This window comes from Clarias gariepinus, chromosome 10 (assembly GCF_024256425.1).
Source record: "Clarias gariepinus isolate MV-2021 ecotype Netherlands chromosome 10, CGAR_prim_01v2, whole genome shotgun sequence".
Lineage (NCBI taxonomy): Eukaryota > Metazoa > Chordata > Actinopteri > Siluriformes > Clariidae > Clarias > Clarias gariepinus.
Window position 1 is genome coordinate 23,914,968 of NC_071109.1, and position 27,081 is coordinate 23,942,048.

The following is a 27,081-nucleotide window of genomic DNA, read 5'->3' on the forward strand; positions in this document are numbered from 1 at the left end:
GAACCAAAATGGTCAGATAGTCCCTGATGGGCAAGCCAGTGGCAAGGAAAAACTCCCTGAGATGGCAATAGGAAGAAACCTTGAGAGGAACCAGACTCAACAGAAAACCCATCTGTTTGGTCTGCATTAATACTTTGTGTTAGGTGGCAGGCAGTTCAGTATAACAGTTGATGTTAATTGATGTTAATATGGAGTCCAGGTAGTTATTGGAGGCTCAGGTAGACTCGTAGGAAATTCCAGTGAATTGGAAAACTATCAAGCAACCGCAGCCAAGTCAATTCCTTAGAGAAACAGCTGTCAACATATGTCAAGGCCAGAACCATCTTCATGGTAGAGTGAAACCGTCCCCAGACACCGGACGCATTCCAAAGAGACTTACGGGGCATCCATGTGACAAGATCTCCAACCAGAAGTGGGACACCAGGATGAGTCAGACAGGTCCAGAGGGCTGAGGGAGTCTGGATCACTGGCAGCTCAGGAACAACATGTGTAGCTCGACAGAGAGAGGGAAATAGAAAGAGCGGGAGAGAGGAGAGCAGAAGAGGAGAGATAACAGTTAGGTATGGTCACAGTCATATAATGTATAAGGTGAATGTATATTTAGTGTAGAGTGCAAGCAGGGACTCCGGGAGGACTAATTATAACAGCATAACTAAAAGGGAGAGCCAGAAGGAAATACAAACATGAGGGCTCCCTGAGATGTAAAGCAACCAGTCATCTCACCGTCAAGACGGTCACAATCAAACACGGCCCCTGGAGATGCGTGTTTTTAGAGGTGTTAAAGCTTCTTCCCTATAGTCTGTGTTGTTTCCTTTTACCTAACGCATTTCAGTATGCATTTTAAGTATATCTCAAAAATATGCACAGATCTGACATCATACCTGTATGAGCTTGTTAGACATTCCATTCCAAATCCACAGACACTTATTTGAAGTTGCCTTCATGCTACTTGTTTGAGAGATTTAAAATTGACATTTCAGTTGATCGAATGTAAAATCCATTGTGATTAAGGTCAGGGACACTGAAGGTTCTCCACATCAGATTCATGTCATTATGGAGCTTGCTTTGTGCACATAAACAATCATGCTAGCTCGGCAAGTCTGTCCCAAACTGCTGCCACAGAGCCGAATGTGTACAATTGTCTAAAATGTCCTGTAAGCTGTTGCATTAACACTACTCTTAACTGGAATTTTGGGGCCCAACCTCAAACCATACAAAACAGCCCTGGACCATTATCTACATCTACCAAACTTGTGCATTCTGGTAGGTGACATTTTTCTGCCATTTGCTAAAGCCGAATTTGTCCATTGGACTTCTAAAAGTGTGATTCATCACTCCAGAGAACATATTTTGACTACTTCTGTGTCCAGTGGTGGTGTGCATTACACTACTCCTGCCAGCACTTGGCATTGCGCACAGCGATCTTAAGATTGTGAGCAGCAGCTTGGCCATGAAATTCATTTTAGAAAGCTCCTGACACATAGTTCTTGCAGTAATGTTGCTTTCAGAAACAGTTTGGAGCTACAATATATAGAAGGAGAGCACGTTGGGAAACCTTACATGGCACACCTGTCTGGGAACTATTGATTGTAATCTACTTTCATGAAATGAACTTTTTTATTTGCATAATATTAAACCATTGTAGTGGCAGGTCTGTTTATTATTTTTGTCCCCAGCTTGCAACTTAGAGCACTTGAAAGATCTGCTATTAATATGGTTTTATACCAATCAGCTATAATTTTCACATTATACCAGTGTAAGGTTTTAGTTTCCCCATGTGCTACCTGGACGCTCTGGCTCCTTGGGGCATGGCTCCACAGGGGCTCTGGGGTCTGCTGTGGTTTCTGACACCAAAATGCTGGTAGCAAATCCTATGGGTGTTGTGAGTTGTGGGGTGGAGCCTCTATATATTGGACTTGTCTGTCCAGCGCATTCCATGGGTGCTGGATTAGATTGGGGAGTTTGGAGGCCAGGTCAGCAGTCTTGGACTCTTTGCCTGCTGGGACCCATGCACAGCGGTCTTTGCACTGAGTGTTCTGGTGCCTTACCTTTGTTTGCCAGCATTAACTTTTTGATTCGTGCTGTATTGTGATTGGACTAGAAAGGCTGGCCTTTGATTGGTGAGATACATACAAGTCAGTGGTTTGAACCTTCTAATTCCATGGTAAACAATGCTAAGGGAATTCAAATTCTTATGCTCTCTAAAGTCTTCACAATGGCTTTAATGTGATGTGCCATAAATTGGTGTTTTTTATTGCTGGTTTTATGTTTTATATATGAAAAAACAAAGTTTTTAAATATTTTTTATATTTCACATTACTGAAACATGTTGAAATTTGTACCTCTTAGCTGCAACTATTGCCAGAGTCATGCTATTAGAGAAAATCAATCACAATCAAGAATTCATTTTGGCGTAGGAATTATTCAACAACTTGGAAGACAAAGACAGGTTCTATCAATCAGAAAAAGGGACTGGATCTTCCAAATATTTTAATTGTAGCACATTACTAAAAGACTGTTAAATAGATTTAACAGAAACTAGCATAGAATACTTCTGCAGCTGTGTCTCATATGTCTGACATGGACAGAATTTTGGATTCAAATGCAGAAGAAACTAATCTAAAGAAGTCACCTTGATATCGGCAAAAGATCTTTATCAAGCACCTTTAGCAATCAGCAAACTGCCAGAACTAAGCAAGAATGACCTCACAGTGCATTGTTCATTGAAGATAGGTTTGAATTCTTCCCATGGTGCATCATAGTGCCATCACTTCCAGATAGTCAATTCACACTCCCTTTACACAATGTAAAAGAACACATTAATCTAACCAGGCCACCTTCTTCCATTCTTCCATGGTTCAGTTCTCTGACTCATGTGCCCATTGTACACAGTTTTGGCTATGGAGGAATCAGCATGGGCTGCAGCCAAAAAAAGGCTATTTGCAGTAAGCTGGAATGCACTGTGTTTTGACACCTTTCTGTCTAAGCCAGCGTTAACTTTTTTCCACAGTAGCTCTCTATGGGACCTTGTAGCCTTGGGCACCTACAGTATAAGTGCCTAACCTAACCACTACATACTGGAAACACCCTAAACCTACTGTTTTAAAAATCATCTGACACAATCATCTACTCATAGCAACTTTTTTGGCCCTTGTCAGTCATTCAGATCCTTATGATGCTGGATTTCTGATTAATAATAATTCAATTATTCATCACATGTACCTTACAGCACATTGAAATGATTTTTTTTTTTTTTTTACATATTACAGTTAGGGAGGTGGGGTCTAAGAGCAGGGTCAGCCAGGATACAGCATCCCAGGAGCAGATAGGGTTAAGGGCCTTGCTCAAGGGCTCAACAGGAGCAACTTGGCAGTGCTACTAACTTCCTGTCAGTTAGTGTTAGTAAGCCAGTAACCCACAGCCTTAACTGTTTGAGCCACCACTGATTAATATAACTGGTAACCAATGAAGGGCCACTTGGCGGTACCACTCCTATTAATTGGTGCAGGATGAGAGAGACTAAAGCAACCAAAAGCAACCACTTTATATAGACTACTGCCACCTTCTGGGGATGTAAGTTATTTCACTTAATGCTGGCACAGAGCTGTTCCACCGAAAACAGAAGGCAATCCTCAATCATATTTTGTTGGCACTCTTTCTTTACTGTTGACTTGGTATATCAGGGTCCTAATTAAATATGAAATTACTTTAATACATTTGACTTTTTCAATTAACTGCTCAGTAGAAAAATAACAGGCCTTATCCATGTACTTTGACCTCAACAAATTATACTGTTCATTCTTTTAGGGGAGCATCATTTATGCTGTTTCTTACACATGTTTAAAGTACACATGCTGCAACCTCCAGTTAGTCGGGATACACGAAAATGAATTTCGATACTCACAGCCAAATAACATCTGCCTCACATACTTTATCATCTGCAATAAAGAGCCATTGTTCCAAATGATGAGGTCATGTTAAAAAGAAAAATACCATTTGAGTAACTGTGTTGTACTGCTGTACAAGCCCAGTTTTTTTCCTCACCTAGAACTGTATTTGATGGATTACATCTGATAATGAATTGTTTTAAAAGGGTCTTCTCAGCTGCCAAATCCAAGAGCTCAGATAAACACAGACAATAAATGAGATGATACCTTACATGAAAAATACTCGGAAAAAATATCAAGGTTTTCTGGTTGCAACGAAAAAAAAATTAATCTTGTACAAAAATAGTCATATTTTGTCCTTGCAGATCTTCCATAGACAGCTGCCCAATGTTTGATTAATATGCATACTTTATCTTTTCAGTAAATACATGTGATGTGCTTTCATGGGTTCAACACATTTTGTTTAGTCTTGTCTTGTTTATGGCATTTGGCAGACCAACTCTGACCAATCTCATTTTATACAGCTGAGAAGTTGGTTAAGGGCTCGTTCAAGTACATAGTAGTTGGTAGAGCTGAGTTTTGAATTCACAACCTTTCAATCAGAAGTCCAATTTCTTATACACTGAGCTCTCACTGCCCCAAGTTAATTATTCTTTGGCTCCAGGTGACCTATACATGGATGCAGAAAGGAACAATACACAATAAAGGAGACCTTCATTATCCCTGGAAAAACTGGAAAAACCTTTAAGGTAAACCCATTTTGGTAACCCAACCCTTTTGGCTATGGAAAACAAAAAAGTCACAATGAAGCACATATTTAAAGTGGAACTTATAGAAAATTAAATTATACTTATTTCATTGTAGTTTCAAAAAATGACAGGTGAAGTACAAAATTCAGTGGAAAAATGATCATACCATTTTTGCACTTGGAGGATTTTAAGAGAAGGAATGTGGGCTTCTGTGGCTGAAGCTGAGTTAAACATTAAACATAGGGCCCCATTGTAACGTCTGTTGGACATGGCCATAAAAACTAATAGGAGAAACAGACCTCAACAGGGTAACATCATATTTCATCTCTGACTATAAGACCAAGTAGATCAGATTGTCAGTTTACAACTACTTTGAGTCTCATTTATTCAAGGTGAAATTTGATTCATCAGTTTAAACTTTCTGGAGTATAGGTTGTCCCAAAAGTCTTCCTGCATAGGCAAAACAGCAAGTTTATGTGTGTAGAATTGTGTATTTTGTGAACAGAAATTAGAAATTGGCCTAGAATTGTTCTTGAAACATTTTGTGTAATGTAAGAATAGAAAAATACAATCAGAGAAAGCAAAAGAGACAATCACAAAGTTAGCTTGCAACGGTACTTATATGGGATATTCTGGACTAGAATATAAAACATTGCAGCATGACTACTGTCCAGGGACATATGGAGAGGTTGTAAATGGTGAGGAATTACCATTCCTTAATTTCTATCTGGTGAAGAAAAAGAGATTCAACTGCTGTTCTGTATGATCATTATATAGTTGACGTGGCAGACATGTGTATCCCAGGAGTTTATCACCATGCAGCATCCTGTGATCTTGCCAGGGTTTTCATCTGTCTGCACTCATTCAACAAGAGCTTTACTTATAACATTGTAATGGTACAGTTATAATTATCAGAGCAATGTAAAAGCTTTATACATTGAGGAGTATCTACTGGAACTCACATTTTGTGAATATCTGCCAGACGGAAGAAGAACCCCAGAAGAAGATGCCATATAGGTAATGAACCATTATAAAGGTACAGAGGGAGCTAAAGAGAGGCCTTTTGCCACTACCGTTGTAGATTTGTAGGTTTACCCATAAGAAAGAGTTTTGTACTTGTTTTGTAAAAATTCATGTGAGAAAAAAAAATGTATTTAAAAATTAGCCAGACCTGACATATATACAGTTTCATGTTCAATTAAAGGCCACCCTGCTTTTCAAAGTATCTTCGAGTTTCTTTGGCACTTTATCCTCAGTCGGCAAATACTTGGTGGCTGACTGAGTCAACATTCATTTAATTATTACTGTCAGTTTCTTCGTGAGCCTCTTAGGTTTATGTATTTGGTTACAGCAGTGGGTTTTTGGCTGTTTGTTGCATGCATCGTGTGAATGCCATGTGGCATTTTAAAAATTCTGCTTTGAAAGAAAAATCGAGAAAATATTTTTGCTTCATTTCCTTTAATGTAATCTAACTGAGTATGAAATCTGTTGCAGTGTTGCCAAACTGAAAAATCCAATTACAGTCCTTTTTTTCTTTTATAAATAAATTTAAGCAAAGCTATAAGACAATGTGACTTTTTTCCACTAATGAGGAAACCTTTTATAAGAAATATGCATTGTCAGTGTGCCAACTTAGTTATATAATATATTTAATACTGTATATCACCACTATTAATAAGTAAAGATTGTTGTCATTTTGGTGTGAATTATTAATTTAAAAACAATAGTGTTGTAAAATAATATGAAGAAATTCCCTTTGTAGCTGAAATTCCAAAATGTGCTTTTGCCTTCAACTCACAAAGAGAATTTTATATCGCCTCTGTGAAAGACGGAGGAGGAGAGATCACTGGCTCCATGAATCTGCTCAAATAATCTGAGATCTCAGCTGGTGACATTTTAAAAAGGCAATATGTGCTTGGAAGTGGAAGTGGACGTTTCTCAAATAGCCATGAAATACACATATCTGCATCAAATCTGGCACTAGATAGTTGTTTTATTAGAACAGTAGCTAAGGGTATGCATATCTGGTGTGTTTTTACAGAACAATGTGTGAAGGGATTTTTCCTAAGGTTAATTAGTGAAAACCAGGTTTTAGAATGTTTATAAGGGATCATGGCCCAGTCTGTGTACTGAAATGAACTGTTAAGAAAAAATTGCTGATGCCTTTATAACTGCAATGCGTGAACCAACATCTGGTTCCTGTTGTCCTATCTTTATACAGATGTCATTGAAAGGTGATGAAATATGCAGTCATTTAGTTTGGTATGTGATTAATTTTAACTTATACATAAAGTTATGTCATGCTAGATTGGGGATTCACACCCCTGTTGGCAGTTAGATGTGATTTGAGTTACTGTTGCCTTTCTTTTAGCTCAAACCAGTCTGGCCATTTTCAGTTGATCTCTTGCATTAACAAGGTATCTTTGCCCAGAGAACTGCCACTCATTGGATATTTTCTCTTTTTCAGAGTACTCTCTTTAAACCCTAAAAATGGTTGTGCATGGAAATCCCAGGAGATCAGCAGTTTCTGAAATTCTCAGACCAACCCATCTGGCACCAACACCCATGCCACGTTCAATGTCACAATGATGTTCGAGTTTCTGCCATCTGATTGGCCAATTAGATATTTTTTTTACAATGGCAAACATTCCATTCCAGTGTCTGTTGAATTTCAACACGAGCACACCTTATTGTGCTTTATGAGTTACTGGTGATCACTTGCATCAAATCTAATAGTACCTCAAACGTAATTGGACTTAATAACCACTGACCATGGCAAAAGAATTTAAAAGAAAAGTTGGTTTTGTTGACACAGGGATACAGTAAGCATTGGGTTGCTTCTATCCTTCAATTCTTCAGTCCACACACAAGAACAAGGTCAAGCAAACACTGGGGACAACAAATTTACACACTGGTAGAGGCTAAAAACAAATCTTTACTGAGAGATCTCAATGACTGTAGGATAACATCAACTGATGCAAACACAATGGCTAACAGAACCCAGGGTGACCTGCATGGTGAGAATGGTTCAAAACAGGCTTTTGGAGGCAGAGCTGATTTTTTTTTTTTAAAAAGCCAGAACAATTCCTCTCATTAATGACAAGCAAGGGAGAACCAGACATAAGTTTGCAAAAGACCACAGAAACTGGAGCATAGTGAACTGGAGTAAGGTCATCTTCTCCAATGAGTACAGTTTTCAATTATGGGTTAGGGTTAGGCACTTTGTCATCTTATGGATAGACTTAGACCTGAAGAGGCTACAAAAGCCAAAGAGGATGAGTGATGATCTTGGGATACTTCAGCAAGGCTGGAATCAGGCAGATTTGTCTTTGTGAACACATGAATCGAAAATTTTGGAAATATTAGATCTTCAATATTAGATCTACAAACACTGCAACTTTTTCTTATTTTGCTTTGTTGTCTGTTTTCTTTAAATAAATGCTCTAAAGAACAACATTTTTATTTGGAATTGGGGAGAAAATGTTGTCAATCAGTTATAAAATGAAACTGAAGGGTTAATTTTAACTAAAATAACATACTTATAAAAAGTAAAACATGAAAAACTGATCATTTTGCTGTGGTCTCTTCTTTTTGTCCAGTGCTGTACACATTATATATTTATAGTGTAAATAAAGAGATGGAGCAGCAATGGAGCACCTAGTGGTAAAGAAACTAAATTGAAAAATAAATTGTGTTAAATAGATAAAAAAAACAATATTTCTACTTAAGTAACTGCCAGGAATATTAATATGTATTTAAATAATGAGGTTAATATTTGCCCGGATAAATTACAGCAATTGAAGTTTTAATTAAATTATTTACCAATTTTTTATTTTTTTATTTTAAGGATTATTAAGAGACCATTTCTCTTTGGCTACGAATGTAATATTGTCACACCTTCCATTTTTACAGACATTCAAGTTTATATTATATATATCATATCAAGACCTTATAAGCTTAGCTTTCTTATTTAGAATTGGAGAGAATAATAATATAAAGCTCAGGGACAGAATCTGGTTTTATGTGAATATGAAAATGGGCATGAACAGTAATCTATCTATATGCACACATACAATATAGACTACAGGCTTATTAATTAACAGGTTTACTAATGTTTACTACTAATTACCTTTGACTTAATCAGACTAGACTATTTTTTGTAGGGGGACAGGAGACTTAGGACACAAGGTGGGAGTACACCCTAGACAGGGTGCCTATTCATCGCAGAGCACACACACCCACATACACACACTACAGACAATTTGGGAATGACAGTTGGCCTAATCTGTGTGTCTTTGGACTGTGGGAGAAACCCACCAAGTGGTTAGCGAAGTCGCTTGCACATCAATAGTCTAGTTTGAGTTTGCATGTTCTCCCCGTGCTTGGTGGGTTTCCTATGGATGCTCTAGTAGCCTCCCACAGTCCAAAGATATACAGATTAGGTTAACTGGTGTGTGTGCCCCTGCCTTATGGCCAAAGCCTGCTTGACAGATCTTAGGAAACATTTTAATATTTTTAGATAGTGTACTATTTCTTATTTTCATAAGCTGTATGTCACGATAATCTAAGTTAATATTTAATATTGCACTTTACATGTAATAAATCTATAATATATGAGAATTTTACTTTTTGAATTCAATCTCTCACTTACTCTCAAGCCTGTCCCAGGAGGCTTAGGGCATGAGGCGGGGCACACCCTGGACAGGGTGCCAATCCATCGCAGGGCACACACACATGCACTCACTCACACATGCACTATGGGCAATTTTGGGGACGCCAATTGGCCTAAACTGCATGTCTTTGGACTGTGGGAGGAAACCGGAGTACCCGAAGGAAACCCACCAAGCATGGGAGAATATGAAAACCTTGTGCACACAGAGACAGGAATCAAGCCTGGCCGGGAGTCAAACTCGGACCCTGGAGGTGCAATGCGACAGTGCTAACCACTACACCACCGTGCCGTCTTGAATTCAATCACAAAATATATTTTTTTTTTTTTTTCCACAATATTAAATTTCTTTTTCAAGATGTATACTCGCTGTATACACTGTCAAAGGTCAAAAGTTTGGCATGCAAAATATGCAATCATCTCCTTCACACAGTTGATATTGAGATGTTTCTGCTACTCGTGCTCTGTAAAGCCTTCATAAACTGCTCTAATCTGAGGTACTATTAATTGATCTTGGAGACCAGTAAACAATGAACTTTTTCTCTGCACCACAGCTAAGTTTTGGTCTTGCTTTCCTGGGAAGGTCTCCATGAGAGCCTGGGTTATCATGTTGCATGATTGGTTTTGCAGATGCACTTGACAATAGGGTTCTTGCAAGAACTATTCCAGAGCAGCTGACCTTCATGTCTTAAAATAACAACTGACTGTTGTTGCTACTTAATGACTTAATACCATATGTTTATATACCACTGGTGAGATACTGGTATACCAGTTAGTGTAGACCGAAGTTCTTTTACTAAGTACATTTTCTTTCTTTTCTGTATATACACTAGTGTGTGTGTGTGTGTGTGTGTGTGTGGTGTGTGTGTAAATATATAAAGAGAGAGAGAGAGAGAGAGACGCACATACATTAGTGTATTAACAGGAATATATACATATACACACAGTATGCCCTCTTTTTGAGAGTTAACAATAGGGGTTAATCGCTGCAAAAAGTTTAAGAACCCCAGCATTATCGCCTCACGTAGATGCTGACGTTAAGCCCCGCCCATAACCCGGGCGCTTCTTTTGGTATTTATGGGGAGCGCGTGCTTTCGGACGCAGTGTGGCGGAAATTGCGGGAACATGAAGCGGCTGACTCTGTGTGCGCTTACTGTCACTTTCATCGCCGCGGTGTTCGCCGCAAAATCTCCTTATCAGTCTGTTCTTCAACACAGCAGGATAAGAGGAAGACAGCATGGGTAAGAAGGTTTTAAAACAGACATTCTTCCTATTTTGCAGTGTTGCTATTTTGGTTATCACTGGCACATTGATTCGTTTCATTCTTAGAATTAAAAAAAAAAAGTTTTATTAGCCCGTTAAACGTGTTATATTGTTAAGTTACTCAGCAGGTGATTTAGAAGTGCGCCTTTATCTGAGATAAGATTTGATGCTTGGACACTTTTTAAAAATGTTTTTTAAGTGTTTATTATTATTATTATTATTTATTAATGCAAAAATACGTCTAGTAAGGCTTCGATTCCAGTCAATATTCTGATGTGTCTTTATGCAGCCCCAACGTTTGCGCTATGCAGAAGATTCAAGGAACCGATAAGAAGTACTTTACCAACTGCAAGCAGTGGTACCGACGCAAAATATGCGGCAAACCAACGTGAGTCCGCACCTATCTTTCATCCGCACCTATCTTTCACACCTATCTTTCATACAGTTTCAAAAAACCTGATCATGCATATAACTTGGTTGCCTTTATCCTGGTCGTTGATTCATTTATTTATCCTTAGTCTAATAAACTGTAGTTTATCTTACAAGTCTCCAAACAGAAGAAAGAAGTCCTCAATCTGTCTGTAAAAAATCTACCTCATACCTAACAGTCCTGGAAGAAGCATTGTTGGTCATAAAGTTAATAGCAATGACTCCAAGCAGTGAGGCAGGAAGTTCAGGAATGGCATTAGTATTTTTTTTTCCAGAATCTCGCAAAAAAAAAAAAAAAAATTTAGATTAATCACTGTTAGATTAAGTTCCGTATATTGGGTCTGGTTTCTGTTAGGAGAACTCATTATGGTTGTATCAACATACCCAACAGTTTAGTCAACTACATAGCATGAAAGGGCATGAAATGAGTCTTCATTACCTCATGGGATCATTCAGGGACAACACAACATGGGTTAGGAATTTTCCCTAGGGACTGAATTAAAATGAGCTTGCATATAGGATTTTGTTGCATTATACATCAACAAGCGACATGTTATGACGGATTTGTTCAATGCTATTACACTAAAAAGGCAGTTGAATTCTTCTTGTATCCATAGGTCCATTTTAAATACCTTTTTATCAAAATGTGGCACATGTGGCAAATCATTTGCAATAGCTTCTCAGTACTGAGTAGGGGTCTAGTCGATTTTCCCAGTCGTTCCTCAAGGAGCAATAGTGATAAACGTTAACAGACGCCCTGTCCTCAAGAGAAGAAAATTCTTGTCCCTGCTTAAGTCTGTAGCTTCTGTTCATCTCAAGGACCACTGGTTTTAAGTGACTAAAATTTTACACCAGTGAAAGAGGGTTTTTCTTTTGTTTGTCTGCTAATGTCTGTTAACATTTATCACTATTTTTCTTTTTTTATATAACTCTTGTTTTTTTTTAATGTGCCTAGGGATCCAAGAAGAATGCAACTGTCTTTCTAGTGCAAAGCATTGCACAACTCTTTCATAACATTTCACATGTTAATGGTTTTATCAAACAAAATAGTGTGCTTTTGCCTATGTATTCTCACTCTGCACATAATGCAACAAAATCTTATATGCAAAGTCTCAAATTAATTAGTATGCATTAATTATAATGGGATTAATTCAAGTATCTGCATTCGCTTATAATAGACAATTTCCATACCAGCATGTACATTTTTTTCTGTGCATGGGAAATATCCACTATGGCATAATAGAAAAAGAAGAAGTTGTCACATGTCCAAAAAAAATATTATTTTTCTTGCATTTCTCAGCTTGTTATGTGGTTGCGGCCATGCTTAGGGGCCCATTAGTGGCACCCTAGCAGTGCTGCAGCTTAAACCCCTAAAGTTCTGATCAGTAGACCAGGGCCTTAATTACTGAGCTGCCACTGCATTGTGACAATGCCATATAGTATTATTAAGCCTTATTGTTGATGTATTGCAATCGTGTTTCCCTGAAAGCCATGAGTCAGGCTACACAGTAGGACTGTTCCTGTTTCTAAAAAAAAAAAAAAAACTTCTTACAAATTCTTATTAAAAAAACTTGAGAAGTTTATGACCACTCATGTTTGTTTACTAATGGTGTAGAGGTGAGAAGTCTGGAGAAATTGTACTACACTAAAGCATTCCACAAAGCCACTGTTCAGGCCAAACCTCATAACTAAGGGAAGTAACAAGTACACGTTAAAATCGAAAATAAATATTTAACAATAGCCACTCTGGGGCTTTTCTCAAGTCTTTAATCAATTATCATTAAAAAGGTTCATAGGGAAATTATACTTCCATCACTGTTTATATCAAAAAGCATGGTAACTGTATTGGAGATTATGTACAAGTAATTATGTACACATTTTTTACAAACCTGCCAAGAATTTTTTGAATATCATGCTCCCAGGTGGAGCCCCCAGAGGCACTTATGGACTGTAGCGATGTCACCTATAGCAGTGAGCTGTGATATAATACAGGTTATTTGACCTCAGGCAAGGGAGCCTTTCTATAAAAATAGTGTTGATTAATGAAATGTTGACTGATAGAATAAAAAAATATTTAAGAAAAAAAATTAAAATAAGACAATATATTTAGCTTTTTTCACATTTGTTATTTTCCTTTCATTTGACTTCATTAAGAAAGTAAAATAAAAGTACTTCTATTACATTGTTGGTATTGATATGTGGATATAGAAGTTTTGATTGCCATCACAGCAAACAGATGTTTAGATGGGCAGGTTTTAAAATGCATTCTATATCCTTTTTTGGTTCATTTATGTTAAATAATTAGTGTTTACAAAACACTCAAATTAATAGGAAATAAGAGACAAAAATGAAGTTATAGGATTTACTTATGCCAGTAATGCTCCATTGGTTTTACATTATGTACGTGTGTGAGTTGTAGGTTTTTACTGCAAGCCTCTAATATTTCTTTACACATGCTTGCATTTTAACCAGTACCAATAGCTGGCATGTTAGGGAAAACCTTTTTTGTCCTTTTTTGTCTTCCCATTTCTGAATTGATTACCTTTTTAGGATATGTGGCTATCTACTGAAATTCTGATGGTGAGTTCAGCTCGAAGGACTTGATGCCCATAATGGCTTCCATGTGTCTCCTTTTCCATGCAGCTTTGAATCGTTGTGAGGCTGAATTGTTCACAATGTTGATTGCCATTCTGTGGTCTCCACTATGCCATGGGGACTGAGTCAGGCTCAAAGTGTAGCGCCAGACTCCACAGAAGCTCTCTTTGATTGACGTCCAGTTTAATGTTCCCACAGGGGGGGGAAAGGTGTTATTGGTTACTGGCCTGAACATTCCACAGGCATGTATATGAGGATCGAAGAGAAACCACATGTGCAGAGTGTTACATTCGCAGACATATACATATATATACACAAACTTTTATCACCGCAATGCATCATTCTTGAAGCCTTGCGGGGGGGTTTTAAAACTAAGAGTAAAATCAGTGCAAGACAAAAGAAGACTTGTTTTAGTCATCTTTTCCTTTCTAAACAGGGTCTCTTTCATAGAATATTCTCATGAACGCCAAAGAGGAAGGGAGAGTTGGTGTGTGTGTTCAGATATCTTTAGGAAATGACTGCTTGCACTGACTCCGGACAAGAGCTCTAACTTACCCCAAACACACACAAATCATTCATGACTAACCCCTCATCCTGTGTGTGCGTCTGTGCATGAACTCTGTCGAGTCAGGCTGTGAAAGGACACAACCTGACTTGTGAAAACAAAATTTAAGTTATCAGCTTGAACCTGATTTAACTCTTTGGGGTGCAGAAGCTTATGGTTGTTTGCATTTCGATGAAACAATCTCTTTCTTTGTAAGTCTGGATTCTTGCAGGTTAGTTGAGGAGAGACTAGAAGGTTTGTAAGAGATGTGAAACCCATCACAGTTGTTCCTTATCAGAGTATTACTAGAGACTGGAAATGCTCAATCCAGCGCATACCTATGACACTTTTAGTCTGGCTTCGTGTCATTTAACTAATTTAATTTAACTAATTTGTTTACATTAGTTAAATTTGACATTTAATATTTAACAAATCCCACAGCCAGTGAAATTTTGTTTCAAATACTTGGAATATGGTAATCACACATGCTTATGTAACACGTGACCACTAGTGATGGGAATTTTATATCATTTTATTGACTCGGTTCTTTTAATCTCGTTCATTAAAATGAACAAAACCTTTTTTTTTTAATCATTTAGGTCCTTTCATTCTTTTGATCAGAAATAAAATAAAATGTTACATTTTTAATAAACAGACCCCCATCACGTCTTTGCCTATGGGACATACGATAAACAGAATGAGCAGCATCTCATATCTTCTGGTCCAAGTTGTTTATTCGATATTGCACTGTATAGCGTCTATGGGAGTCACGCAATAAAAGAACGAACAACTCGGACTAAAAGTCTCATGAGAGGAACCGCTCAATTCTGTTTCCTGTGTACTGCACTGCATAGCGTCTATGGGAGTAACATGATAAAAGAATGAACGACTCGGACTAGAAAACTCATGAGATGAACCGCCCTTTTCTGTTTTCTGTACAGTACTTAACCTACAGAGGTTTTGCGATGATTTTCGCATGTGCGCTCAGTAGAAAATAAACAAATCACTCTCTGAGACTACTCGTTCTTCTGAGTCACGTTAACCACTCATTCAAAAAGAATGAATCGTTCATGAACGGTCCATCACTAGTGACTATAAGGGCTTTATTTCTAAATCATTTATCCCTGAGCTTCAAAATATAAATAGCCATACCAATCCTATTTCCTATACTGTATTAGGTCCTAATACACGTCCTGAAGCTTTATTTCTAAACTGAAAAAATAAAACGGACCAATACAGAAAATGAAAAATTATTAGTATGGCTATTTAGATCATTAGCTTCAGGATCTAAATAACCATGACAATTATTTTTTATATACTGTATTAGGTCCCTAGAGGCCTGGTGGAGCTCTGTGTTATATGCTCTCGACATAGAATTACAGGGTTATCCTTAACAGATCTTCAAACGGCATGAAAATGTCTTTTAATAGGCCTAGGTTAAGAAGGTCATGAATCAATTGATGTCTTATAATTTTCAAAGAAATTTGTGTATTAGGTCAATTGTGAACTCAGTCCTCTCTAGATTTTGACCTGGAACAGATTGGGATACATTTTGGGTCCCTTGGCCAAAACTTCAGCAGGGCCCCCTCCCCATCTTGCTATGCATGAACCAATGTGTTTATCCCTGACCACCCTGCCCCACTATTCAACATACGTGAAACAAAACACATACAATCATACATTACCCATCTATTATGTGCATTTGGGCATTTTCTGTGTCTTTGTGCTTGTCATAAGGATGTTTTATTTGAAGCCTTTTTTTCACCATGGAAGTTCTTTAAAGTTTCAGCTCCAAGTATGCAGAAATGACATATACTTAATCATTTGTGAAAGAGGTTATGCAGTGTCATCCTGAGTATCCACCCAAGGTATTTTCTGTGCTGTAGTAGTTTCTAATGTTGGTCAAAAGACATTAAAAAGTAAGAGCACTGTCATTTATTTAGGCTTATTTTAAAAAGGTGGTAAATAATTACAGACTGTTTCCAAGGGAATAGTCTTGTTTGTTTTAAAATCCATGCCATTACAGGAACTGATCATTCAGCAAGAGAAAAAAAACACAATATGACTCAACTGGACTTGGCTCTAAATCTGATGACAAGGCATATACTAAATATAGTAAAGATTTCCTATGTGCAATTTTCACAACTCTTCTGGTAAAAAACTTTTTGTGGTATTCGAAAATTTTATATATTGTCTGCTTTAACTATCCAGCCATGCTGTTTATTTATCCGAAGTCCATGGCTACCATCATTGTTTATGCTGGCAGAAAACAAATAAGTGTTGTGTTACCATCTGTTATAATAATCGGTTCAGTCTGCTTTCTACTTTTAAAAGTGTGCGGTATTCCTTAATCTTAGGATTTACCTCTTTACCTAACTAAAGTTTTGAGATGTTCCATACTTGGAATTAATTAATAAAGTATCTATATTATTTGAAATTAATACAGAATTTAGGATATTATAATAACAATGCAAATAAAGTGAGACATTGCTGTTAAGAAAATAGATCGTGAGAATACCTTGACCTAGATTCTACAAGCCTTTGGAAATGAAAACTGGAAGGAACACCATTGCCAAAAGAGATCTTCTAACCCTAGTGGAGGTTTTCTAACATGTCACACCAAACTCTCCCATACTCTAGGTGTTCGGTTGGGCTGAGATCTTCTGACTGTGGATAATACTATATTTTTTATGTCATCCAGTGAGCCCTCACCCTCAATGTATATGTGGAATAATCTCTTTAATATGGAAATATTTCATCAAAGGATAAAGGTGCTCGGAACAATATAAGTTTTCGAACAACAATTCGCAGTATTATTCAGTCAAATGGGACCCAAAACCTACAAGTAAAAATATTCCACCACATAACAGAGCTACTTTTCTTTCCTTGGGCTTTTTCCGTTTCTCGGGATCAACACATCGCATCTTTTGATCTGCAAGTTTTTGGAGCAAGTTTTACACCAGATGCCCTTCCTGCCGCATCCCACCCATTTCTCCAGGCTTGGGACTGGCATTGAGAACTGAATTTCTAGTGGCTGGGTATTTTATATATTTTTTAAAGAAAATGTTAATATTTAACTGATTTTGGCTAGTAAAATTAAATGTGTCCTGTAGGTACGTCAAATGTATCTGCGATTTCATTAAAGATTTTAGCGCACATTCTTTTTTATTTGATGTATTTTAATCAGGTTTGACTAGGGTTTTATTTATAATTTTAATCTAGCTGGATTTAACACAGTTGAAATTAATTTCAGGGTAATAATAATATATGTTTAACAATAAAAATAGGTAGATAGATAGATAGATAGATAGATAGATAGATAGATAGATAGATAGATAGATAGATAGATAGATTAAAAAAAGGCAACCCAATGTTCCTCAAAATTCATGAGCCTATGTTTGTATCTTAGCTTAGCAGTTTCTAAGGAAGTCTCTATTTGTACTGGCAGGAGTTGTTAATTCTTAACGCATCTCTAAACTCATTCTTTGGAGGTTCCGCTGACTGGCGATGTGTCACTGGATTTTCCCTAAACAAATTGCATTTGAGGGCCTTCCAGGGCCAAATGAAGCCTCAGAGGGCATTTATTGGAAACACATCTAGATGGAAACAATGTGGAATAGTCCAGTCTGCTTAGTGTGTGTATGTGTGTGTGTATACACTGAAGTGTGAACAGTTGAAGCTGGTATGGCAGTAGGATTTAAAGGAATAATACACAAGAAAAAAAAGATTTTTTCAAATAATATATTACTTTTCTGTCTCTTAGCGGTAACATTTGTTGGGTTGGATTTGTTTTAATTCACTCCTTCAGTCTATATGGCCCTATACTAATGTTGAACCGAAAAATATTGTATGTAATATAAATACATATGTTACAATATAATTACTGGTCCCTACAATCCATAAATCCACATTAATGCAAGTACCTATAACTGCTAGTGAATTATACAGTATATAAGGTTATTGATGCATTGTAAAATTTAAGTGGATTACCCTCTTGATCTTTTCCCCTATAGTGTGGTTACCTATGAATGTTGCCCTGGTTATGAAAAGGTGCTAGGAGAGAAAGGCTGTCCTGCAGGTTTGATTTTTTTTTTTTTTTTTTTATAATTTCACCCAATGTTTTTTTCAAATTGTTTTTTTTCTCCAAGTACTTTACTAACTGAGATTATTCATAGCAAAGTTTATCTATAATGTTCTTGGTTTCTACCAGCTCTTCCTTTGGTGAATATATACAACACCCTGGGGGTGGTTGGAGCCACGACTACTAAGATGTACTCTGACAGAGCCAAACTGAGGGAGGAAATTGAGGGACCTGGCAGTTTTACATTCTTTGCCCCAAGTAACGATGCCTGGGCTGCTCTTCCTGTTGTGAGTTCACTACAGTACACATTTTACTGTCACACTTTACTGTTTTTAAAATAAACTGTACACCTTAACTCAAGCCTACTTCAACCACAGATTTCACACATTATACATTTTAATTAATGCACTTTTTAAGGTCTTATGGAAGAACTGAAAATGTCACTGTTGCTTTAGGAAATTCTGGATGCCTTGGTGAGCAACGTGAACATTGAGCTCCTTAATGCATTGCATTACCACATGATTAATAAACGCTTGACTTCAGATGATCTCAAGCATGGGTCCTCCTTCTCCTCAATGTACCAGGATTTTGATGTTCATATCCAGCATTATTCCAATGGTGTAAGTGGTTTCTTACATCTATGACAGCTATGATTAAACCACAGAAAGCCTGAGCGTTCATGTTTATAGTAGTGCCTCCAGTGCTATGCTGTTTACTTTATCGCCTCTTTGCCCAAGCTACTTAACATTGCACTGTGGAGTCTGTCTGTGCCAAGCTACTTAGCCTTAAACTATTTTTATACTCATGTTTTGAGTATTGTGTATATATTTGTGTGTACAATTTCCATTAAATTAGTTGTTTTTATCAATAGTACTAACTACTCAGTACTAACTTTAGAAGAGATGAACAAACATCATATGTGTTAAGCCCACTGATATTACTATGAAAATCCTTTCTCTAGATTGTGACTGTTAACTGCGCAAGGCTGGTGAAGACTGACCAGCATGCCACTAATGGAATAGTACACGTTGTCGACAGAGTTATCACAGCTATCACCAACAATATCCAGTCTTTTCTTGACACTGATGATGAACTCACAACACTCCAGGTATGATGTTATTTTCCAGCTAAAATTGTTTTAAGATGTTTTAATGAGATGTATTGATAAAGTCAGGAATTGTGCATTTTTATTATGTGGGTCTCGTATTTTAAGTTTCCTATTGCTTTCATGCACAGAATTCATTTATCTTTCATTTTAGAAAGCTGTTGATGATGCTGGTCTTAACTCATTGATGGAGAATGAGGGATCCTATACACTATTTGCACCAACAAATGAAGCATTTGAGAAGATCCCTAAAGAAATGCTCAACAGAATCATAAATGATCCAGTCTCACTTAAAGGTAAGTCTGAATATCAATTTAAACCTTATATCTGAACAGTTTGACAGCAGAATGTGATATCTCCCTGTCAGCAGTTTAGAGGGGAAAAAGGTTTTATATAATACCTATAACAGCAGATCCCTGTGACAATATACAGTACAGTTGCTGTATATTGCATTATTAGGGCAGCATTCATTATACAATATGTATGTGTGGATGTAGACAAGATTCATTAGACTAAGTTCTTATGCTCAGTGTAAGCTTGAAGGTATCTCTCTCTCGTTTGTCTGGATGTTCTTGGCTACCCACTGGGGAATAGCTGTAGTGATAATGCTTGTGGTAAACTTCAGTACCCTTTGGTCTGTCGTGTCTGAGTTGGTAACTTGAGATCCTCCACATAAATAGAGAGCAACTTGAGTGTTTGGGCGGTCTTTATGTCCCCTGCTTTGTTCCAGCAGTGGTAGGTGAGTAGAGTGTCTGTGGAGGGAAGCTGAGATCCTAGAAGTCTCTGGGCAGTCCAGATAATCCTCTTAAGGGACTTCTTCCACTTTTATGATGCTTTTGGGCTTTCTTGATGATGACACCAAGTTTAATGCCATGTACCTCCTTCACTTCAAGAGCTTGGATAGAGTAAATAGTGGCATGGAAAAAGACTACAGTTTGTGTATTTGCATTGTTGTACACCATCACAATGAATTTAAAATAAACCAATCAAATGGTATTAAATTGTAGATCTACAGCTTTAATTAAGGGCAATTAAATACAATTATATTGCATTAACTGTTTAAGAATTTTTTACAGAGCATCTCCGTGTTCATACGCTCAGAAGTTTCACGGTACAAGTCTGAAGCAGAATGCAAATGCAGTGAAAATATTTACTGCAGAATATTAAGGCAAACAATCTAAAACAGCGTAAGAATCTTGGTCAAAGAACAGGCAAAAGGTCAAGCAATACAAAAACATCATTAAAGCAAAAATAAGGGCAAAATCCAAGACTTTAGAGCAAAAGAATCAACACGCCAGAATGATAAACAGATCAATTTAGTAAAGAATGATCTTTAGAACTGACTGTCCACACTTTTATTTAAAACTTATCCGATTGAATTTGGCCCTGTTCAGACTGGTAGCCCAAATCATTGTTGACACATTGTTGACTTATATGCTGCGGTTGTTGTTCTAATCATGCTAGATGCTTACATACAGCAATGTTTCTGTACATTCCATCTAGCTTGGCCTGTACTGTATGACGAATTTAAGAGAGCAGCTTTTACATACTTGGTAGTTAAAGTGGCAAAAGTGGAAAACAAGGACCCTCTATGACCTTCTAAATCATAGCAATGTTTCTTTCTACAAAATTATAGTTATGTATTCCCATCTTCATTTCTTCCATTATCTTCCTGCTCATTTTTAAACCTTGAATCCATGTCCTATACCACGTGATCGCTTGGACTTCCACATCGGGTTAGAAATGATGGACAGTTTATAGTCAGATTTAATCATGTAGAGCGTCCAAAGGGTGACACATCTTTAAGAATCTGATTTGAATCTGATTTTAAACCATGTCTGGATGTGGTTTAGATTGGTTTTGCAGAAATCACATTTAATCGATTTTTTGTTAGTTTTTTACTGTTCTATTGCAGTCTGATTCTAAACTGAATCCAATTTGGATATGCCAAAGAATCTGATTTGGGCTGACAGTCTGAACAAGGCCTTACTTTAAAGTTAAGTGTGTGGAGTGTGTTTGAACAGGAGGTGATTGATTATGAACAGGTGTGTCTAATTGGAATTCCAGGGATTTTGCTGGTGGAGAGTTGTGTTCAGTGTTGTAATTTGCAATATCAATGTATGTAGAGGCAGATGATTCGCTGTGGCGACCACTGAAAGGGAACAGTCCAAAGACAAAGAAGAAGAATGTATCTAGTTTGCCATTAATTCTTGGAACCGCAGTACTGATACAGCTGATACAGGGTGTGAGTCAGGTAGTGATGTGACAAAAGTAATTGGAAAAAGCAACATAATCCTAAGTATTAGGATTATTTTTTTACAATTGGATTAAAAATCTTTGCAGTCTACGGTAGCCTTAAATATGAAACTCAAGGAAATGCTGAGTTTACTTCCTTGAGGTGCTTTGACAAGCCTTTAGTGCAGTTTCTATTTGTTTGTAGGTCTTTATGCCTTCAGTTTTTTCTCTGGTAAGTGAAGCGAATATTTAGTTAGGATGAATCTAAGCAGCAAGTGTAACTTTACAGTAAACCTCATGCCATACCACTGCCTCCAGCATGTTACAGTTCATGAGGATGTTGTACAGTATGCTTTGGAACAGGAGCCCTTCGTTTCTTTCCCATATTCGATTCTTTCAATAATTTTCCAGTTTGACCTAGACTTTCCACTATTGAGTGTTACTAGTAGTTTGCATCTTGAAGAAAAGGTGTCTCTTGATTGTAAACGTTAATAATGATGCACCTACTTCCTCCACAGCATTCTTGATGTGAGTAGAATTTACAAGGGGGGGTTTTTCACCCAAACAAAGAGTCCTCTCGTCATCCATTTTAACTGTCTTACATTTCTTTTGATATTGCTCCTTTGGCCACTTCTGAAAGTTTATGATATCTTTTTTTTTTTGTGGTCCTTTCAGTCCCCCATCACTTTCAGTAGTACCTCTTTAGACCGCATTCTCATAAACAGCTACGAAATGCAGATTTAATACCTGCAATCAATAACGATATTTTACATCAATAATGTGTCGACTAAAAAACAGGCCATGACTGTCCATCTTCCCCGGATGTCTATCCGTCCTTATTTAGCTGTCTAAATACTTTTGAGCGTGTGAAAATGGAGGGATTTATATATAAAATAGCTATAACAGTTTCTGACCTGTGTGATACTAGGTTAAATAACTAATTTGTTGTTCTTTAAACACATTTACTTCAGGAACTATAAACATATGTCATTCTTTTATTAAATAACAAAAAATATTTTTTGGAATAGTGCTGTGGTTAAAGATGAATATAACACTTGGATAAGGGAGTCTCCAGTACAAAACTGTAAAAAAAAAAAAATTTTAAAGGCGGTTCTGCACTGGAGACTCCCTTATCCAACTAGATATACCTTGAAATCAATTATATGTTCACATTTAAGCCCCACACAACTGAATTTATATTCACTGTTATGTCCCAGAATTGCTGAATTACCACATCCTGAAGAGTATGCACTGTGCCGAGTCCATTGTGGCAGGGACTCCACTGGAGACGCTACAGGGCACAGTGTTGGAGGTGGGCTGCGATGGTGAAGAGATGACCCTTAATGGCAAAAACATTGTCACATCTACAGACAAGCTGGGCACCAACGGAGTTGTCCATTATATCAATGAGCTTCTCATCCCTGACTCAGGTACCATCACAAGTGGTCATATTCATTCTCATCTTCTCAGTATTATGTAACATTAACATTTTACTTTGTATTATAGTTAAAACCTTAAAGGAACTTGCTGAAAGTGTTCCCCAAGTTTCCACGGCTACTAAGCTTTTCACAGACGCTGGTCTAAATCCTCAGCTTTCAGGCTCAGAAGCATTTACTTTGATGGCACCTCAAAATGATGCTTTTAAAGGTGGGGTAACAGGCATTTCCTTTAATAATTACATTAATAAATCTTTTTTCAGGCTTACTAAATTCACATTTATTATACTTGTAAACAGGTACTTTTTCAATGACACCTGAGACGAGAAAACTGATGAGGAAGCATGTTCTGAAGGGGAAACTCTCCTCCAAGAGTCTGTACCATGGACAGGAGCTGGAAACACTTGATGGAACTAAGCTTAGAGTATTTGTGTATAGAAATGTAAGTTATCTTAATGCAGTTTTAAGAAAACAAAGAATAAAACATACCATAATTGCTTACCATGATAAGTGTTAAAATGGGATTAAAATGTTTATATTTTATGAACTGTTAGAATAGTGCTGGGAAATTACATTTGCTGTTTTCTTTTCCACACACGTTCAGATTCACTCGTCATCCCTCTTTCAATCTGACCCATTACATAAGCATTATGGAATTCATGAGACATTGTTTTGTCTCTATGACTTTGTACAGATTGTTTGATCATTTATCATGTCCATAATTTTAAGGATAAGATGAAAGTCCAGACAACCCAATAATTGTCACACTGGTTTCAAGTCTTTAATTTTCACTCATGTTCATGGTACTGGTGATGCGTCTCCAGCTTTTAAAGTCTCTCATTACTCCTGCGTAATGGAGTTTACAGATCACCGGAAACCTCTCCTTTGGATCACCCTAACGTTTTCCACAGCTGACTTGCACACCATAAGTCATCCAAGAACCACAGAATCAACATCCCATGTGGATAATGCAAACCACCATCAACTTACCGCCGCTTTATCCTTTGCAGAACCTCTGCATCGAGAATGCCTGTATTGCTGCTCATGACAAAAATGGCCGCCACGGCACTATGTTTATCGTGGATAAGGTTCTGGCTCCGCCCATGGGCACCGTCATGGATGTTCTCAAGGCAGACAATCGTTTCAGGTAAGCAGCAGATCACAACCAAAACCTAAATCATGCCTAACTGTGACTGACAATGCAATACTAAGACATAAGCATGTACACAAAGCCCATTATCTCATAGATATGTAGGACGAGTTGTGTTTTTAGCAGAACTCTTTGAAGCTCCAAACCTCCATAAATTCCCAAGCAGGAATAAAATCCCCTGAAAAGGGGTTTAATGGTGTTAGCAGAGTTGCAGGGATGAAAGACTACACACAGCTGTTTCCTTTCCACACACAGCACATCCATTCTGTCAGTGTCAGCCCACTCAATGCTTTATGACTTATAGTATTATAAACTATCTAAATTGGACATCCAATTTTTACACTGCATCTAGAAAAACTTTCCATGTCTATATTTTCAGATCCAAAGGGTCTGCATGTAATTTTTTTTTTTATTGTAAGATTTTAAAAATACTAGATAATTAAAGAGTATTTTAATGTTTCTCAATAAAGTGCAATATTTTACAATTATACAGTATGTCTCCAACTTCACTGGAGAAGGAGCACATATCGGTCTGGTAGTCAAATACTGACAAAACTTTGTGTACTATCTTATAGCACCCTAGTTGGAAACATACAGCGGGCAGGCATAACTGAGCTGCTGAACAAAAAAGGCACCTACACCATCTTTGCCCCCACCGCTGAAGCTTTCCGTGTCATGCCCCCAGCTGATAGCAACAAAATTACAAGTATCGTGTTTCCCTTTTTACTACTGAAATACTACTTTCAAGGAAATGAATTGAATGACTGATTGTGTGCTTTAAATATCATATTTAAAGCACACAATCAGTCATTCAATTCATTTCCTTGAAAGTACTTTAACGTGGCCGTTCCTTCTCAGATTACTCATAGCTTTGTGTAATGTTCTATGCAGGAGATCCAAGAGAACTTGCCAATCTTCTGAAGTACCACATAGGCGAGGAGTTTCTTGTGAGTGGTGGAGTGACCTCTCATACCAGAATGAAGCCTATGTCAGGAGAGACACTTGAACTAGGCTTGGTGAGAACATAACAACTCTGTGTGAAACTGCTAAAACGCAATCAGAAATTAGATTTTGCAAGCTTTTATGTACCTTGGTGTAGATTTATACATAATCAACTCATTTATACTATAGGTCGAGAAATTTATGAAACAGTTTTCTTTCTTCTTCTTCTTTTTTTTTCTAGAGGAACTCCACTATGTATGTCAACAGGGTGGCAGTTGTTGATGCTGACATTATGGCTACTAATGGAGTTGTACATGCCATTAATTCAATCATAAAGCCTCTCCGTAAGATCCTGCTCTTCTTAATTACAAGCTTATTTAAACCTCGTGCAAAGTTCAAGCCTTTCTTACATTTTATGCATCTTTTGTTTGCTTGTTTTTTAGCTCCCAAGGCTGTAAGTGACCAAGCAGGGGACACTTCATTGAGGCGTACCTCTGCAGCGAGGGTGAGTTATATTTTTGGCTAAATGCTGAAGAAAAGTAGTTAAAATTCATTATATATTAGCAAACTGTAACATGTTTTTTTTTTCCACACAGGTTGGTTCACAAATTCTTAACAATGGTAAACATTCTTTAACTATTATTAAAAAATAAAATAAATAAATTTAATAGATTTCTACAGTTGATTTGCAAATGACTGCCAATATTATCATATTTCAGAGGAACTTTTCAGGAGGATTGTGAACAGCCACTCCAGCAGAACGATGCCCAAAGTCCAGTAACCTCATTGGTTTTAAGTTAATCCCAACCTCCACTGCTCTTGGAAAACTCACATGCACAATTAGTAATCTTTCTGTAAGCATTGAGGAGGTAACCAACTTCAACACCCCAGGAAAAACGAATGGGTTAAAAATCTAAGCATTTGAGAATTCTGTGTGAAAACCAAAGACCATGTTGATGGTGATTAATTACATATTTGTTTAATTGACTTGTATCTCAATTTATGTCAAATTTAGTGATCTAGTGCCAATTTTAAATGAGAAATGCGGTTTTATTTGTTTTCTACTCTTTTTTGTGTTTTTTTTTAATATACATGTAGCATGTTTGCATGGTTTATGTTGGAACAAAAAATGCTATTCAGGCACAAGCAGTGCAGGTCAGGTTTACTTTCTTTATGGTGCAAAAGCTGTTCCTATGCAAAAAAAATACAATTCATTTAGAATTTACTGTACACGTGTTTGATAAAAATGCCATTTCTATACACCTACTCAGCAGCCTCCACAGCCAGAAATCTTAGCGACAAAGCGCCTCCACAAGTCCAAACTAAAAAAAAAAAAAAAACATAAAACATTTTTTTCATTAATATCATGCCATAAAAAGCAATACTGTATTGAGTTGATGAGTTGCATATTGTTAAATTTAGATTTTTGTTTTTTCAAGAGCCTGGGAAAAAACTCTTCTTCAGCCGTGTGACTCACTGTGGTGGGCATTTTGTCTGTTTAATCTTGGTAGTGCTGCTTAATTTGTGGATGAACAAACGCTTTCTGGTGATAACATCTGCCAAATTTAATAGGAATAGATACTACACGCTGTACTGTACAATTGTTGTGTGGAACCAAAGGACAGTTTTTACAAATTTCACAATAAAATTACCATTTTTAACCAGTGTTTTGACTTAGATGATTACTTAATTATTCCAGTGCTTGTAAGTGCTTTCCTTTATACCAAAATCATTATATAAAAATCATCCTCGCAGCTGAATTGAACAGAAGCCGTTAAAAATATCTGACTTCCATGGAAAGCATTGTTCATAACAGACACTATGTAATGGAAAAAAAGGTGGGTCCAAAAATTACTTACAAGTGAACAAAACGTAATTAAAGTAGGTTAACAGGATGCAGACACCCAACCTCAAAAGTTCCATTAAGGAACATTCATGGGATTTTGAACTAGCTTTATATCTTTTCTCTGATTCATCCTGGAATTTGCTGTGCCAT

General features: G+C 37.1%; 1 protein-coding gene across 1 annotated transcript; it reads left to right on the plus strand.

Annotated features, from left to right (window-relative positions):
• Positions 1–10,391: 10,391 nt before the first annotated feature.
• Positions 10,392–26,751, plus strand: tgfbi (transforming growth factor, beta-induced). The gene is made up of 17 exons (XM_053506136.1): positions 10,392–10,546; positions 10,858–10,956; positions 18,150–18,214; positions 18,347–18,504; positions 18,673–18,837; positions 19,179–19,325; positions 19,477–19,618; positions 22,775–22,987; positions 23,064–23,204; positions 23,293–23,435; positions 24,004–24,140; positions 24,719–24,849; positions 25,035–25,159; positions 25,327–25,429; positions 25,529–25,590; positions 25,682–25,706; positions 25,805–26,751. Exons 1-17 carry the CDS (start codon positions 10,431–10,433, stop codon positions 25,864–25,866), a joined length of 2,034 nt encoding a protein of 677 aa, XP_053362111.1. The 5' UTR covers positions 10,392–10,430; the 3' UTR covers positions 25,867–26,751.
• Positions 26,752–27,081: the final 330 nt, after the last annotated feature.